General features: G+C 40.4%; 2 protein-coding genes across 2 annotated transcripts in view; one reads left to right on the top strand and one right to left on the bottom strand.

Moving 5' to 3' along the window:
- The window catches only part of heca (hdc homolog, cell cycle regulator), a 124689-nt gene that overhangs the window by 34742 nt on the left and 70712 nt on the right, over positions 1 to 19235 (top strand). The gene's annotated exons all lie outside the window — the stretch shown is intronic.
- On the bottom strand, positions 2744 to 3091 carry LOC143017837 (protein phosphatase 1 regulatory subunit 27-like). Its single transcript, XM_076172773.1, is given in 1 exon segment — positions 2744 to 3091. A coding segment is annotated over 1 exon segment (348 nt).

A 19235-nucleotide genomic window follows, 5' to 3' on the forward strand; every position in this document is an offset into this window, starting at 1 on the left:
AAAATGGCACCTACACTTGCAAACCTATCATACGAGGAGAGATTGACTAAACTGGAGTTACCGACACTGGAGCAAAGAAGAGAGGTGACCTATTGACCATCTACAAAATCATGAAAGGCACAGAGATACTTGATAGAGAGGACTTACTTTACTGGGACAAGAGAAACACAAGAGGACATGGAAAGAAAATAAAAAAACATAGCTATAGAAGAGAACTGAAGAAAAACAATTTTCCACATAGAGTTTTGGACACTTGGAACAAACTGGATAATGAAATAGTATGCACAAAAACCATTCATGAGTTCAAAAGCAAACTAGACACTGCGAGATACAATGGCGGGACACCATGAGCATGGCTCCCCTTCCCGCAAAATACAACTAGGTAAATACAGTACAACTCAATCTCCTTCACCAGTTTCCCAAAATACAGTAAATCTTGAAGACAACCAGTCATCCATACTATGTGGTACTTTGTGGAACTCCTTAAGTAGCCATGTTAAGATGTTACAAAAAAAAAAAGACAAAAATAACATTGCAGTATGAATGTAAAACACTTGGACACATGGAAAGAATGAGTGAAGAAAGATTAGTGAAAAAAGTGTGGAAGGCAGAGGTGGAAATAGTGAACATGAGGGGGAAACCAAAGATGAGATGGATGGATGGGGTAAAAGGGGCATTGGAAAAGAGGGGGGTGTCTTTTAAGGAAGGAAGGGACAAGACACAAAGATAGGGGTGAGTGAAGAATGGTTATGCATAGATGATGCTGTGATGCATTGAAGGGAGTCGGTGGGAGATAGGGGGTGAGGGAGTATGTGTGAATGCTATTTTGACACAGCCGGAAGGGATTTCTCCCCATCTCTTTATCTGCATGAGGGGGGTGGTTGAAGTGGCCTTGCAGTGGATGTGCTGTGTCTTGCTGCATTGCTTCTGACCCAGGGTAGTCGGTGAAATCCAGGGATGACCCATCATCCTGGAGGAGCCAAGAAAAGAGGAAGGAAGGGAGGAATGGAGTATGTGGGGATGAAGTGGGTGGGAGTAGATTTATGCCTTTGACTTTGACTGCCTCCCTTATAATGGGGGAAAAGCCCTTGGTATATGTATGTATGTAAAAAATAAGTAAATAAAAAAAAAATATGTGGGGTGACATTTTTTTCTTATTTCTCACTCTCTTTGATACAACTTTTTTTCTTTCCTTCAAAGCTTGTGTTTTTGGAGTGAGTGATACACAAGAACCGGCTTCAGTCTGTAGTTCCCTTCAACATTGGTGCCCTATAGGAGTAATAGACAGTCTTTGTATCCTTGGACCCCTTGAATCTAGGTGCAGTTGACTCTTCCATTGAAATGTAGGTATTACAAGGGAGTTTTTCCAAATTAGACCAGTCTCATTTATGTTTAAGATCAGCAGCGTGGTGCAACCACTTTTCTTAGTAATAGTCTTGAGGGTGGCAGGATACTCCTTGATAGCTTTAGTGGAGGCAGCCTTACCAGTCATTTTAATGTTGTTGAAATCATAATGTTGCTTTAAAATTGGTAAACCATCCAGAACTGGCCTTGAAAATCTGGCCTTCTTTTCAGTTACCTTTTACATCATTGTAAAGACTTGGAGCCTGGACGGACCTTAATGGTTGCCATGCTTACTGGGACATGGCTTGATCTGGTGCTGGATCCACTGTATCAGTAACTCCATCCACTCCAGCTCTGCAAGGCATCCTATTTGAAGAAGATGGGCCAGAGTTTATCATGACAACATATACTGATGAAGCACTTAACTCTGGTCTTCTTTCATATTCTAAAGTTGCCAAATAATATAAACTAAAAGATAGAGCCAATATATATGACCTTTGTGATGCATAACTCATAGTACACTGCTTCAAGTCTGCTGGTGTCCCAGGGATGTAGGGATTAACTGTCACAGTTACATGAATATCTGGTTTATTTGCTCCTTCAGCACTGACAGGAGAGGTGCCATCACTTGAGATTCCTTGGAGTGGTACTGGTGGTGGTTGATTCTTGTGTACCACATAGTCTGTGTTAGGTGATGATAGGAATGAAGTCTTTCTTGTTTTAGATTTATCAAGAAGGACCAAATACTTCACTTCATCCATTATAGTGGTTTCATAGATGAACTCATTCTTTTCCTGATAACATTCTGTTCCTCCTCTTCAATGTCTCTATGAGTCTCAGGAGTGGTTGGTGGTGATGGGTGATGAGAGCAGCCTTTGTTCCATCATTGTTTACCATTTCTACCTCTGCAGTTTCATTTTCAGTCTGCTTTTACCTCACTAATGCTTGCAGATGCCTCTTCCAGAACATTCTCACTGGTTTTCATTTACATCCATATCATTGCCTCTCTCTGAGCTTCCTTTTTTGGATGTTAAGGTTTTCCCACTGATTGAGTTTTTGTGTTGAAATGAGCCCTGTGTACCCTTCAAAGCTGATCTTGCAAGCATATGGTCTGCTGTTCAGTGATGAGCTGCAGAATCCATTCATGTAATTGCATCATCACAAATATCATATGGAGATTCATGGTTCTTGGTTCAGGGCTGAAGGTTGGCCCTATAATGGGCTAATGTTTCCAGAACATTAGGATGACCCCAGCATGTGCATGAAGTGATATCCAGTCATTGAAGTTCTGCACTTCATTGGGTAAACCATGACTTAGGAGGAACTCCACCACATCCATTTGCTACACCAAAATTTAGTGGTGTTGCCCCATGCTCATCTCTAGTTATAAAGGAGAGACTCAGGGCTGTAGGTCAGCTACCATAGTATTCTCTGTAGCAGCACAAATATCATCAGTCAACTGCTGTGTAACCCCACAGTTGGCTATCTTGCTTTCAATGTAGTCTGGTGTGGCATCATTCTCACAGATATCATATGACACATTGCCACCAGCATTATTTGCCAAGAGGTCAGCACCATTGTTCAGAAGGAATTTGACAAGACTGATATATCTACAAGTGGCAGCAGCATGCAGAAGAGTCCATTATTCTGAGTCTTTTGCATTGATGTTGGCTCCATGTCTTTCAAGCAGACACATCATCTCTTCACTCATCAGTGTAACACTAGTGTAGTGTAAGTCAATCCTCATTTGCTGAAGCTGGGTCTACTTTATTTTCCAGCATCACTTCATCAATAATATTGTGAGCTCCAGCTACCTGAAGCATAACAGTACAGATACAGTAAATGATGCATATACTCTATATTCCCTTCTTTTCTATGCCTCATTCATAAGTCTCATCAAACTTAGATGCTGCCCTTTTTTCTCCTTTGCTGCCATTTTTCAGTTGCTAGTGATCTTTTTTATCCATCTCACTAATTCTGAATGGATCATAGTTGCTGGTTCTCTACAGGTTCAATATTTATTAGTACATAGTGAAAAATGCTTGGAAAGTTTCTATATTTGTTACTTTGATTTGAAAGATACCACTTTAAAATAATGAATTTGGCTAGTTGTGAAACAGGTAAACAGGGCATGAAGCTTTAGCGTTGCATATCTTATGCTGTTGTGATGCAAGTACATGAGAATCACAGCTAGTAACATTGTGCCATCACCTGCCACAACAGCATGAGCAGGATTCACCAAAGTGATTCCACCAGTTGCCAGTATCATTTTACACATGTATCAGCTTTCCTGATGTAGCACAAATCACATACTCCCTTTTGCTGTTGTATTCCATGGAGTTTACTTTGTTCTCACAGTGTTCCACTTTAAATCCATACCACTGCTTTTAATGGATACCTCCCTCATTAATTACCAATCATTATTATGTGAAAACTGCTTTCAGACACACTCCCACTCACACGGATTTGCAAGATAGACCAGTAGCAACAGATTGATTGATTGAGTGAGATGGATGAGGTTGAGGGCTCTAGCATAAAACTGTGTACCAATCATTTTCATATGCGGGGGAAATCTCCATTATTGCTGGGAATTATGGTTTCCAAGTGAAAGTATTCTATTGGATTGGTTTTGGTACATCCTGGTAATATTTTCTGTTTTATTTTGTATAATTTGTAATGTATAGGTTTGCTGACTGTTGAAAATTAAACTGTGGGTGCATAGTTGAGTGTGGTTCTTATGAATCATATGTAGACTTTGATCAATTATCTTTTGATGTCCAAAGCCTGTGCATGCAATTAATTTTAGTTGGCTCATTTTCATGTTAATTTTTTAATGTCAGATCTTTGACATGTGGGTCAAAGGTGATTATAAAAAATGAGACCAAGTAATTTAGGGTTCTTTTCCAATGGGAGGATTTGGCTGTTTAAATTTCACTGGTATGTTTTTAAGGGCAGTCGGCAAGATGCAGGGATGACCCATTATCCAGGATGAGCCAAAAAAAGAGGGAGGGAGGGGTTGTTGTTGTTGTTGTTGTCATTCCCTAGACTGTCTGTCCGAGCAGTCCCGTCTCCCCAAGGAATGCCACAGCCAAAACTGGGTTTTCCCACAAATCCTTTATAGAGTGTATGTTGTGTTGTTTGCATGCATGATTGTGTATAATGCAGTCTTCCATTATGTGTTGTATGGTATGGGGTGAAGTGTTACATCCTGGGCAGCTGTTCACAATGTGGTCATCCAGCCTCTTCTGGTAGCTTAGAAGTGCTGGGTGGTGGCCGCACCGCAGTCTGGCCAGGTGGACTCTGTCCTTTTGTGGGAGAGAGGATTCAGAAGGGTGGATATCAGGGGGTCTGGCATGCAGCAATGTGTTGTCTTTCAGTGTGTTAATGGAGATGGGAACTGGTCCTGGAGTCGCAGCATCTACGTTGTGGGACCACCCCCCAACCCCAAGAGTTGGGGGCCAAACGGCGGCAACCAGCCCTGGCCACTGGCTCTACACAGGGAGGGAGGGGTTGTGAATGGGAGTGTAGTACGTGGGGATGAAATGTGTGGGAGGGGATTTATGCCTTTGACTTGGGCTCCTCCCTTGTAAGGGGGGAAAAAGATTAGTTGTATTTTACGGGAAGGGAGCTATGCTCGTAGTGACCCGTCTTTGTATCTTTCTGCATCAAGTTTGTTCTTAAATTCTTGAATAGTATTTACATGCACTGTTGGCTTATCTAATTTATTCCAGATATCCACCACTCTGTGTGGGTAGCTATTCTTTTTCAGATTTCTTCTATAACTATCCTTTTTGAGTTTCTTTTTATGTCCTCTTGTTTTTATCTTGTTCCACTTTAATAAATCATCTCTATCTAGGACTTCCATTCCTTTCATAATTCTATGAATAGTCAATAGGTCTCCTCCTTCTCTTCTTTGTTCCAGAGTTGCAATTTGGTTGGAAAAAAGTCCAAGAGGACAACAAAATTGAATTTAGAGATATAATGAAACAACAGATAAAGGAACACACTAAGGACACAGTTATTAAAATGATGAGAGAGAAGGAGAATATAGTAAGAGACTTAGCAGATGAAAAGAAATGTATAATTATGTTAGGAATGGAAGAGAAGCATAATCCAAATAGGACTACAAGAGTAAGAGATGAGAAAGGGTAAATAAGGTATTAAAATATTTCAAGAAGGTGAACAGGAAATAGGGAAAGAAATTGAAAAAATATATACATACATACATACATATACCAACGCTTTTTCCCCCTTCCAAGGGAGGTAGCCAAAAAGGGAAAGGCATAAAAACACTCCCACCCATTTCATCCCTAAATACACTCCACACCCCTCCCACCCTTCCTCTCATCTGAGCACCTCCTGGATGACGGGTCATCCCTGCACCCTGCCCACCGCCCTGGGTCAGAAGCAGTGTCGCAAGACACAGTACGTCCACAGCAAGGCCGCTTCATTTAATCGGCGACCCCCCCTCTCCGTCCCCCTTTGCATATAAGGCGAGGACGGGGAGAAATCCCTTCGGGCTGCGTCAAAATTTACTCACACATACTACCCCACCCCCCCACCCCCCCGCCCATTCCTCCTCATGCAGTCACAACATCATCCATATACAACCATTCTCCACTCACCTCTGTCTTCCGTCCTCTCCCTTCCTTCCTCAACAGACATTCCCCTCTTCCCCAAAGCCCCCTTCACCCCATCCATCCACCTCATCCTAGGACGTCCCCTCATGTTCACTCCCTCCACATCTGCCTTCCATACCTCTTTTACTAGTCTTTCTTCACTCATTCTTTCCATGTGTCCAAACCATCCTAATATTCTTTCATCAACCCTATCTCCCAAATCCTTTTTCACCCCTGTTCTCCTCCTCACCACAAGAGCAGACCAATTAAGGTTAAATTTAGGTCACAAATGACAGCAGAGAATGTCTTATCAAAAACAGGGAAACTAGCAGAAAGTGATCAATATAAACAGGTATGGATAAAAAAAAAAAGAGATGAATAAAAAGGAAAGAGAGGAAGAGAAAACAAAAAGAATCGAAACTAAGAGAAAAAACAAGAACAGAACAGTCAGACAAAAAGAAATTCTATTGGAGAGTAATGGATATGAAAATGAGGAAATGGTTCATAGGAGAGAAAAACAGAAGGGAAACAAAGAACAGGATGGAGGTAACCTAAAATTAAAAGTGTCCTTCACAAATATAGATGGCTTAATAACAGGCTTGAATGTACTGAATGATTATCTGAAGGAAAAAGAACCTGACATAATGGGAATTGTGGAGACAAAATTGAAAGGCCCATTACCACTCAACAGTGTAGGACATGGTGTATATAAGTATTGGATTAGAAACAGGGAACAAGGTGGTGGAGTTATGTTCCTGACTAAGAAGAACAGCTTTCCCCACAGGATAATAGACATATGGAACAAGTTGGATGAAAATGTGATGTCTTCGAAAATGATACATGAATTTAAGATCAGGCTGGACAAAATGAGATATGGAGATGGGACACCACCAGCATAGCTCCCCTTCCCGTAAAATACAACTAGGTAAATACAAACTTGTCATATGAGGAGAGACTGGCTAAATTGGAGTTACCAACTTTGGAGCAAAGAAGAGAGGTGACCTACTGACCATCTATAGAATCATGAAGAGCACAGAAATACTCAATAGAGAGGACTTGTTGAATTGGGACAAGAGAAACACAAGAGAACATGGAAAGAAACTGAAGAGATCTGAAGAAGAACAGTTTTCCACACACAGTGGTGGACACTTGGTACAAACTGGACGAAAAAATAGTGTGTGCAAAAACCATTCATGAATTTAAGAGCAAACTAGACACTGCAAGATACAAAGGCGGGACACCATGAGCGTAGCTCCCCTTCCCATAAAATACAACTAGGTAAATACAACTAAGTAAACAAGCAATGCCAACATGTTTGCAGATAATGGAAAAATCATGAGAAGAGTATAAAATGAGGACAGTAGAATATTGCAAAAAAAAAATCTAGATACTATTTTTACATGAAGCCAAGAATGAGAAAGTAAGTTCAATACAAAAATAAAATGAAATTCAAAGTACTGGAAATGGGTGATAGTAGCAAAAAGCTATCTTTAAACAGTTCCTTGGGAAGTGAACACATTACAAAAGCAAAAAAGGAGAAAGACTTGGGAGTGTTCATAAAAGACAACCTGTCACATGACAGACATATCAGCAGGATTGTGGGAGAGACATATTACTGCAGAAGATTAAAGTGGTGTTCCATTATATGGATGAAGAGATGATGAAAAAACTCATCAAAACCCTGATATGTCCAAGACTGGAATATGCATCAGTAGTATGGTCCCCACACAGAGTGAAGGATATAAGCAAGATTGAAAGAATACAAAGGGCAGCAACCAAACTGGTCCCCAGCCTGGTAGATAGACCATATAAGGAAGACTAAAAGTACTGGGTCTATTAACTTTGAAAGATTGAAGAGAAAGAAGTGACATGGTTACAGTGTTCAGATCACTAAAGGGGATAGATTGCATTGATAGAAGAGATCTCCTGATTAAAGATGGGAGGGCTTTAAGAGGTCATGGAAGTAAATTAAGAAAGACCACATGTTGAAAGGATGTGAAGAAATACAGTTTTCCATATAGATGTATATTTATGTGGAATAGCTTAGAAGAGAATATAGCCCAAACTCAAACAATTTATGAGTTCAAATCTAAATACAATTGGAAATCAAAGGTGTAGATCAGTCATTCCCAACGGGGGTGATTTTTGAGCTCAGGGGGGCGAAAAACGTCACAGGTATTGCTTCTAATTGACAAATTTTAAGCCTAATATAAAAGATCTAGCAGCGAAGCATCAGGCCCAAGGATCTCATTAAAACACAATGTGAGTAAAACATTTTAAATCAGTTGTTTATCATTATTGCAATAATTTTTATTATTATTTTCCAATTAAGGGGGGGGGGCGATCCTTTTTTTTTTTTTTTTTTTTTTTTTTTTTTTTTTTTTTTTCAAATTGAAAAACGGGGCGATATGGCTAAAAAGGTTGAGAAACCCTGGTGTAGATTAAGTTGGAACCATACGTAAATTTGAGTCTAGGTATGTTAGAAAATTAGAAAATAGGAGACACAACCTAACGAGTGTTACTCCTTTCCTGTATACTACAGTTAGATAAATACACACAATTTTGGCATACAGCTGGGAAACAATAGGTACACCCGGAGAAAAGACAGGGAATATTGGGTGGAGGGGTAATGGTTGTAGTGAGAAGTGACATAAAAGTGGAAGAAGTAAATCTGAATGAAGGCAAAACTGAAGCAATTCACCTAAAAATTATATTTAGTACTAAAAGGCAAAATAAGAGAGACTTCATGGTGGCATTGTACCCCCAAGACAAGAGTTTGGAATGAAGCTGAATATCAAGAAATGTTATTGGATACAGCTCTTTTCCTAAAGAAAAATATTGAACAAAGTAGCAATATAATCCTTATTGGAGATTTTAATGGCAGTGAGGTCATCTGGCAAGAATGAAAAGTAAACAGCAAAGCAGATTCCTAGGGGATTACCCTGTTAAGTATAGCTATAGCATATACAATTGGGGTGAAGGAGGCTTTGGGGAAGAGGGGAATGTCTGTTGTGGAAGGACGGGAGAGGACAGAAGACGGGGGTGAATGGAGAATGGTTGTATATGGATGATGTTGTGATGCATGAGGTGGAATGGGTGGAGGGATGGGGGGTGTGGTAGTATGTGTGAGCAGAAGAATTTGATGCAGCCCAAAGGGATTTCTCCCCATCTCCTTTTATGCATTGGGGGACGGAGAGGGGGGGGTCGCCGGTTTAATGAAGCGACCTTGCTGTGGATGTGCTGTGTCTTGTGACACTGCTTCTGACCCAGGGCAGTGGACAAGGTGCAGGGATGACCCGTCATCCAGGAGGTGCTAAAATAAGAGGGAGGGTGGAGGGGTGTGGAATGTATTCAGGGATGTGATGGGTGGGAATGATTTTATGCCTTTTCCTTTTTGGCTACCTCCCTTGTAAGGGGGAAAAAGCCTTGGTATATGTATGTATATACAATTGCCCAGTGGGCAATGGAAGTGATCCAAGTAAGAGGAGATGATATTCCCACAAAATTAGATTTGTTACTAACCAAATTAGATTTGTTACTAACCAAAGACCTAGACATCATCAGTTCATTGAAATACTTTGCCCTATAAGAAAAAGTGACCATGTAACAATTGAGTTTCAGTTGGAGAATGAGGAAATAAAACCAAGGAATGAATCACACTGGCAAGGGAGACTCAATTTTAGGAAAACAGATAACTTAGGGAGGAAAAATATTCTTTGAAGAAGCAAACCAGTAGGAATTCATGAGTATCACAAGAGTAAGGAGGAAATGGGAAATCTTGACATTTACAACCCAGGAACAAACAAATATGTGCCAAAGACTAGTGGGAGGAAGAAGCAGAAATAGGACTGGGGTATTGGCTGCATGTTATTGTGGCAAAGTAGCATGCAGTTGATACTTTAGGGTCTATATGGGTTGCCCCTATGGACCAGAGCCACACATCATTTTGTGATAGAGGAAGACTCTCTTCATGGAGAAATGATGACAATTTTATTATACTGTGACTGTCCATTATACTGCCCCTCACCCCTTGTTACTGTCCTGTACAATTTTTTTTTTTTTTTTTTTTTTTGCTTACCCTGTGGTGGGGGAAAAGAATGCTGCCACCAAGTCTTCCCACTTGAGTCATACGGGGCAACAAAAAATGGGATGGGAATGGGACTAGGAATCCTGCTACCTGTAGCCCCAAAGGGGACATTCCTAAAAAAAAAAAAGTAAAGGCATAAGAGGGTCTCGGAATTTTCCAACCAGTATCCTAAGATTTGGGTCTTTTAATGTGCGTGGATGTGGTACAGAGTAAAAGGGAAGAGATAGGCAGTATGTTTGTGAGAAGATGGATGTGTTGGCATTGAGTGAAACTAAGTTGAAAGGGAGGGGCAAGTGTGAGTTTGGGAGTGTAGTTGGGAGGTTCTCAGGAGTGAAGAGAGGACAAGGGAGAGAAGGGGTGGCTATACTAGTAAGTGAAGAGATAGGTAAGGTGTGGTGGAGTGAAAGGTTTCTTCGAGGTTAATGTGGATAAAGGTGAAACTGGGAAGGGAGATTTGGGTTTTTGTAAGTTCATATGGGCTTGGCAGTGAGAAGAGTGTAGAGGAAAGGGAGGCTTTTTGGATGGATTTAAATGAGTGCATAGAGGGATTAGGGAGAAATGTCAATATAGTCATATTGGGAGACCTTAATGCTAAGGTAGGAAATAAACCAATAGATGAAGTGATTGGGAAGTATGGAGTTCCAGGAAAAAATCGTAGAGAGTTGATGGTGGAGATGTGTCTCGAAAGAGAGTTGATAGCAAATACAGTGTTTAGGAAGAAAGTCAAGCATAAGTACACATGGGAGAGGGTGGTGGATGGAAGGGTGGTATTAATGGACAATATAGTGGTAACCAGAAGTATAGTAGAAAGTTAAGGATGTACATGTTCTTATAGGAGAGAATGGGGGAATATCAGATCATTTTTGGTGGAAGAGAAGTTGAGAGTGGAGAATGGGTGGGAAAGAGGAAAAGGGCAGAAGGTAGGGAGGTACTTAGAGTGAACTGCTTAAATGAGAAAGAAAAGGATGAGTATAAGAAGCTGAGAGAAGAGTGGGAGGGTGTGAAGGATAGAGTAGAACTATGAGTGGAGGAATGGGGATGGTTCAAGGAGGGAGTCATAAGGTGTGCAAAGATGGTGTGTGGAACAAGGAGGATAGGAGGAAATAGAAGGAAGGTTAGTGAGTGGTGGGATGAGGAAGCAAAGAAGGGTGTAGAAGAGAAGAAGCAGGCTTCCATAGATTGGCTACAAATTAGGACAAGGGAATCATATGAGGGGTACAAAGTAAAGAGAAGAAAAATAAAGCATAAGATAGAGGAGGCAAAGAGGAGAGCAGATGTGAAATTGTTGATATCTAATATGGCTGAGCAACCTCAGTCGGTGCCAGAAAAGCCGTTGGCATGAATTGCAGGGAAGGGTCGGTGGAGGCTGGGGCTGCATCGCCTTCGCTTTCCTCTCCTCGCGTCATTGTTTATCCCGTTCTCTCTGTTGAGTTTCGAAGCCCTCCACGCCACTCTTGACCGCTTGTCTCCACACCAACCGGTCCTGAGCCATGTCTTCCCAGTCAGTTGGGGGGATGCCAGCTTGTGCTTAAAAGGGCAGAGTGAATGCCCTGACCAATTCAAAGAAACAGCTATTAGGTCTCTTATCAGGCGAGCTCTTTCCCATTGTAGCAACTGGAAAAACTTTCACAAAGAAATAGACTGGGTATCCCAAATGCTTGTTGACAATTGATACCCACATCATATCATCTCCACTGACTAAATGCACTAAAGACAACTGGTATCACCAGCAACACTCTGCCACACAGAACATCCCAACAGGCAATAAAATTAGTCCATATTTTAAGTACCAGATGTCAACCTCATATAAAACCAAAGAACTCTTAAACAAGAATGTTGCTGAAAGAAATGTCAAATCTACCAACAAGAGTGATAGATAAAATCTTGTTTTCTATATAAACAAAAAGATTAGTAACTTTGCCATGAGAAACAATATTCCCAAATATCCTGTCCTTCAGTGTAAGCAGTATACAAATTTGAATGCCAACATGAGGACTGTGGGCCTTATATGTCATATATTGGTATGACTACCACTAAAGTTACAAGAAGGTTAACACTACTTTTATCATCAGGCACCATGAAAAAATTACTACAGAGACCACCACCAATTATGATTCACAAGAAAGGACATTTACACTTCCATTGTTGCCACTGAAAGAGACTACAGTAGACTTGCGATACTCAAAGTGATATCAAACACTGCAACTCCGACATTTATATCTAACTTTAAGATCTCTAAATTCTCCCTTCTTACAAAGTTTTGATCGCACATTTCCATATAAGTAATATCAACTTATCCACCCTACAGCATAGGTAATCAGTTGTCCATTCCATGGCATGGTGATCATTTGTCTGTTGTGTGAGGTGAATAACCTTTCCTCCCAAATATGACCATACTCATTCTCCGTTAATTTGTTACCTCTCCAGTGGTCATGCTAAGTGACACTTCCCTGTGTACATCCTAGTATCTGTTAATACTGCGATAGTGGGAATAGCCCCGTTTTATACTCGACTATCACTTCATTTTCCTGTGGATTTCTCTTCCCCTCAAAAAAATAAATAGATAAATGAAAATAATAATAATAATTAGATAAAAAATCAATCCCACACAAGCAGCTGGTCTGTTCTAAGTAATGAATAGACCATTCTGCCTTGAAAATGGAATTGTGTAAATTTGAAATGTTGATACAAAAATATCTACTAGTTTGACTACTCTGCCTCAGTGTCACAATGCCCTTTCCTGGTCTTCTACATAGATTGCCTCTTGAATTACATTGCCTTGTTTGCTGTTTTGAATAAGTTGATAAGAAAAAGGAGAATTGTCATCATGTTCTTATCTACAACATTTTATGTCATTATATATATATATATATATATATATATATATATATATATATATATATATATATATACAGTACTACCTCTCATTAACGGACATTAATTTGTAGTGTTTTCGGTGTTTTTGGTGCTGTTGTCTAGTGCTGTGCAGTCACTATGCCACCCAAAAACCACTCCAAATCAACGGATTATTCACATCAATGGACACCGTTACCCCCCTATTAGTCCATTAATGAGAGGTAGTACAGTATATATTTATATATTTACCTAGTTGTATTTACCTAGTTGTATTTTGCGGGAAGGGGAGCTATGCTCGTGTTGTCCCGCCTTTGTATCTTGCAGTGTCTAGTTTGTTTTTAAACTCATGAATGGTTTTTGCGCATACTATTTCATTGTCCAGTTTGTTCCAAGTGTCCAAAACTCTATGAGGAAAACTGTTTTTCTTCAGTTCTCTTCTATAGCTATGTTTTTTTATTTTCTTTCCATGTCCTCTTGTGTTTCTTTTGTCCCAGTTAAGTAAGTTCTCACTATCGAGTACCTCTGTGCCTTTCATGATTCTGTAGATGGTCAATAGGTCACCTCTCTCTCTTCTTTGCTCCAGTGTCGGTAACTCCAGTTTAGCCAATCTCTCTTCGTATGATAGGTTTGCTAGTGCAGGTGCCATTTTTGTAGCTGCTCTTTGGATTCTTTCTATTTTCTTTATATTCTTTTTGGTACTGGGGGACCACAATGTCGCTGCATACTCTAATCTAGGCCTTATCAATGTAACCAATATTTTTTTCATCATGTCTTCGTCCAAGTATGTAAACGCCACTTTTATTGATCTTAGCAAGTTGTAAGTCTCCCCAACAATTTTGTTAATCTGTATATCATAGTACAAGTCGTTCGTGATAATTACTCCCAAATCTTTTTCGGATCCTACTTTCTTTACTTCTTTGGTTCCAATTGTATATTTTCCTGATATTCTGTTTTTGCTTTTTCCAAACTCCATTATGCTACACTTCTTAGTATTAAAGTCCACTTCCCATTTCTGACTCCAGTTCCATACCCTATTTAGGTCTTCTTGCAGTGCTTCACAGTCCTCATCAGTTTCTATTTTCCTTAGCAGTTTGGCGTCATCGGCAAAGAAGCTCATGTAGCAGTTCACGTCCTCATCCATGTCATTCATATAGATAGCAAACATTATTGGTGCCAGCACAGATCCTTGCGGTACTCCACTGATCACCTCTTTCCAGTCTGAATATTTTTCTCTGAGCACTACTCTCATCTTTCTACCAGTCAGAAAGTCCTCTATCCATTTTAGTAGGTTTCCCTGTATTCCTCCTATGTGTTCCAGTTTTTTTAGTAGTTTTCTGTGTGGTACTTTGTCAAAGGCTTTTTGTGTGTGTGTGTGTGTAATTACATAGTTGTATCTTACGGGAAGGGGAGCAACGCTCATGGTGTTCTGCCCTTATATCTCGGTGTCTAGTTTGCTCTTAAATTCGTGTATGGTTTTTGCACACACTTGTTTTGTCCAGTTTGTTCCAGATGTCTACCACTCTGTGCATATATATATATATATATATATATATATATATTTTTTTTCATTTATATATAATATATATATATATATATGTATGTATATACATATATATATGTATATATGTAATATATATATATTTTTTTCCATGTCCTCTTGTGTTTCTCTTGTCCCAATTTAGTAAGTCCTCTCTATCAAGGATTTCCAGGCCTTTCATGATTCTATAGATAGACAGTAGGTCATCTCTTTTCCTTTTTTGTTCCAAAGTTGGTAATTTCAATTTAGCCAGTCTCTCAGATGACAGGTTTGAAAGTGCTGGGGTCATTTTCATGGTTGCTCTCTGGATTCTTTCAATTTTCTTTATATTCTTTTTGGCACTGTGAGACCATAGTGTCGCAGCATACTCCAGTCTAGGCCTTTAGTGTGACCTTTTTTTTTTTTTTTTTTTTTTTTTTTTTTTTTTTTTTTTTTTTTTTTTTTTTTTTTTTTTCTTTTTTTTTTTTTTTTTTTTTTTTTTTTTTTTTTTTTTTTTAAATAGGTAAAAGCCACCTTTTTTGATCCAAGCAAGTTATTTGAGAAAATTACCCCCAGGTCTTTTTCAGATCTCACTTTCTTCACTTCCTTTGTTCCAATTGTATATTGTGTGTGTGTGCAAAAGGAGGAAGTTGAAGATAAGTGGATAAAAGTAAGGTGATGAAATGTACTTCTACTTTTAGCCGGAGATGTAGAGAGCAATCCTGGGCCCACCACAAAATACACATGCCCAACATGCTCTAAACCCATTACTTCGAGCAGACAGACAAAGGGCTCAGTTCAGTGCAATATGTGCAAAAACTGGGCCCACCTCACTTGTACAACACTTGCTGACACAAACCAATACACAAACACTTGGACATGTTCTACCTGCCCTCCAGTAACCCCACTCCCACCTCCCCAACCACAGCCAACACCCTTACCCACTCCCAATTTCCCTTTGCCCTTACCCCCGATTAGTACTCCCCTTCCTTTGTCCCCGATCTCTCCTTTCCCCCCCTCTGACCCAGATCCTACACCTTCCCCACTACCACCCCAACCTCAACCCCAAACGGCAACATACAACACATACAAAACACACAACATCAACATATTACAACACAACATTGACGGTATTAACACTAAAAAACATGAACTTGAACACTTTCTTAAACAACACAACATACACATTGCAATTTTACAAGAAACAAAACTAAGACACTCACACAAAACACCATCATTTCATAATTACACCACCATCAGACAAGACCGGACTGACGGCAATGGTGGTGGACTCATCACCCTGATCCACCACTCCATCTGTTTTGTGGACACAAGTGCCACAACCAAAATTCTCCTCCCTACCACAGATAACACAACAGAAACCCAATCCATTCGAATCCGCACAGGCAACAATTCAACACTGACAATAGTTAACATATACATTCCCCCCCAATCATCCCCCACAGTTCCAAACACCTTCAGACCTCAACTTAGCCAACTAACCTCAATCCCCAACCTGATCATGGGTGGCGACTTCAACGCCAAGTCGTCTGCCTGGTATGTCGACAACCCTGACACAGACAGAGGGCTTGATATACAGACTCAATTCGACTCATTGACTATCATGAACAACACGCATAATCATACACATATCCCATACCAAGCCCTCTACACTCCCTCCTCTCCTGATATCACCTTTTGCTCCCCCTGCCTAACCCCAACAACATCATGGAGAGTGGTCAGAGCCCTTGGCTCTGACCACCTTCCAATCATCATCACCACCAAAACAAGATGCACCCCAGCTGGCCACAGACACACTTACACCAATTACAAGAGAGCTAACTGGGAAGCTTTTATTGAAGAGACAGAACAACATTTTGAAACACTTAACAGTACACCAATCACAAACATAAACAATGCTGTGCACGCTTTCAATACAATCATACAAAATGCAGACAAGAGATACATCCCTAGAGGCAACAGAAAATCACACAACCCCAACTTCACACCAGAAATCCAAGGCCTCATCAGACAACGTGACACACTTAAACACGATACCCCCACACCTATCCCTCAAAACATAGCAGACCAAATACAAACACTAAACACTGTGATTGCCAATAAAATACATGAACAAAAAACACAAAATTGGCAAAACTTTATCAATACACTTGATCACAAAACAAACACCAGCAAATTGTACAAAACACTCAACAGCATCACACTATCCAACACTAACACTACAAGCTCTCACGCAGCAATAATCACAACAACAGATAATCTACCCTCAAACAGACAACAAGCAAACGCACTCATACGTCATTTTGCACAGACAAGCCATCTTACATCTCACCCTGACGACCGACGCACCATTCGACGTAAGAAAGACTTTCCCACAGACTCAGACTATACACCCTTCATAGACAGTCAGACAAAACTCATAATGCATAATCTCAAGCACTCATCTGCCTGTGGCCCTGATAACATAAGCAACATCCACCTAAAACACATTGGACCACAAGGTATACACGCACTCACAAACATTGCAAACTACAGCTATTCACACAACACTATACCCGACATCTGGAAGCATGGTAAAATAATCACCATTCCAAAACCGAACAAAGACCCAACAATCCCAACATCGCACCGCCCAATCACACTTCTCTGCACCCCCTCTAAAGTCATTGAACGCCTAATACTTAAACTTGTCACACCATATATTCCCCTTGCTGACTCACAACACGGTTTTAGGCCACTACACTCCACAAACACTCTTCTGACAAACCTCACACAAAGAATTTTAGATGGCATCAATTCAGATAGGCCCCACCACAGAACACTTCTTATAACATTGGACATTAGTAAAGCTTTTGATGCTATCCCCTGCCACAACCTAACAAATAAAATATATAACACAGACATGCACAATAACACCAAAAGATGGCTGGCCAATTATCTGGCAGGCAGGAATGCTCATGTGTCATATAATGGCCAATCATCGCACATCAGAAACATTAAGAACGGAGTACCACAGGGCTCAGTTCTATCCCCCACATTATTTAATCTATACATGCATGACTTACCCACGCCAGACACCTCAGAAATACAAATCTCTTCCTACGCAGATGACATAACAATCACATGCACACATCGTAACACAGACAAAGCTGCAGAAATAATCCAGCCTTACCTTGACACACTCAACACATGGTTCATCACAAACAGACTCAAAATAGCTCCAACCAAATCTACAGCAACACTTCTCACCAACTGGACAAAAGAACACAAATACATACCTCATCTCTACATCAACAACACTCTAATACCACACACAAACACACCGAAAATTCTTGGTGTAACATACGATACATCCATGTCTTTCAAACAACACCTCACAAACATAAAAAACAAATGCACACCTAGACTTAACGCACTTTAGTCAATCACTGGAACAACATTTGGACAAAACAAAGAAACTAATATAACAATATACAAACAATGCATACGCTCAGTGATGAATTATGCGAGTCCTGCATGGGCTCCTAATCTCAGTGAGACACACCACAACACCCTTCAAATCATACAAAACAAAGCCCTAAAAACAATTACAGGCTGCACAAATACAACACCTACAGACCATTTACACCATGAAACAAAAGTCCTCAAAGTCAAGGACCACCTCGACATGAGAGGCACACAAACACTTGCTGCAGCCACCACAAACACATCACACCCGCTACACTATATAGCAGAACACCCACACACACCAAGAAACATTAAAAATACACCCAAAGACCTTTATTACGCACAGATACTCTCTTCTCTTCCTCCACAACCACCAAATACCAGCCTCCGAAAACATATTCATAATCATATCACTCACCGCTCCATTAACACACTGAAAGACAACACACTGCTGCATGCCAGACCCCCTGATATCCACCCTTCTGAATCCTCTCTCCCACGAAAGGACAGAGTCCACTTGGCCAGACTGCGATGCGGTCACCACCCAGCACTTCTAAGCTACCAGAAGAGGCTGGACGACTGTGTTGTGAACAGCTGCCCAGGATGTAACACTTCACCCCATACCATACAACACATAATGGAAGACTGCATTATACACAACCATGCACGCAAACAACACAACATACACTCTATAAAGGATTTGTGGGAAAACCCAGTTTCGGCTGTGGCCTTCCTTGGGGAGACGGGACTGCTCGGACAGACAGTCTAGGGAACGACAACAACAACAACAACAACAAGGGGAGAGGATAGCAGCAAACTGGAAGCGAGTATTAAGGGAGAGAGGCTGGAGGAAGTGGATAGATTTAGATATTTTAGTGCAAATGTGGCAGGAAAGGGAGAAGTGGAGTTAGAATGTAGATTGAGAGAAGCAAGTAAATGCCTTTGGGGATTAAAAAGTGTCATGAGAAATAGACATTTATGAATAGATGCTAAGAGGAGATTGTATGAAGGGATGATTGTGCCAACAGCACTATAAACATGGAACATAAGAGAGGAAGTGTTTAACATAAGAATAAAGGAGACTGCAAGAGACCATAAGGCCTACGTTAGGCAGCTCCGAATCCATCACTACCTGTTGTCCCCATCCATAAAGTTGTCTAATCGTTTTTTAAAACAACTGATAGTTTCAGCGCTTACTACATGGTTACTAAATTTATTCCATTCATCGACCACCCTATTAGTAAACCAATTCTTCCCTGTTTCCTTCTTAAATCTAAATTTGTCCAGTTTATACCCATTACTGCGAGTCCTGCCCTGTTGTTTTATTATGATGACCTTGTTTGCA

This window comes from Oratosquilla oratoria, chromosome 33 (assembly GCF_046742065.1).
Source record: "Oratosquilla oratoria isolate Oo_2021 chromosome 33, ASM4674206v1, whole genome shotgun sequence".
Taxonomy (NCBI): domain Eukaryota; kingdom Metazoa; phylum Arthropoda; class Malacostraca; order Stomatopoda; family Squillidae; genus Oratosquilla; species Oratosquilla oratoria.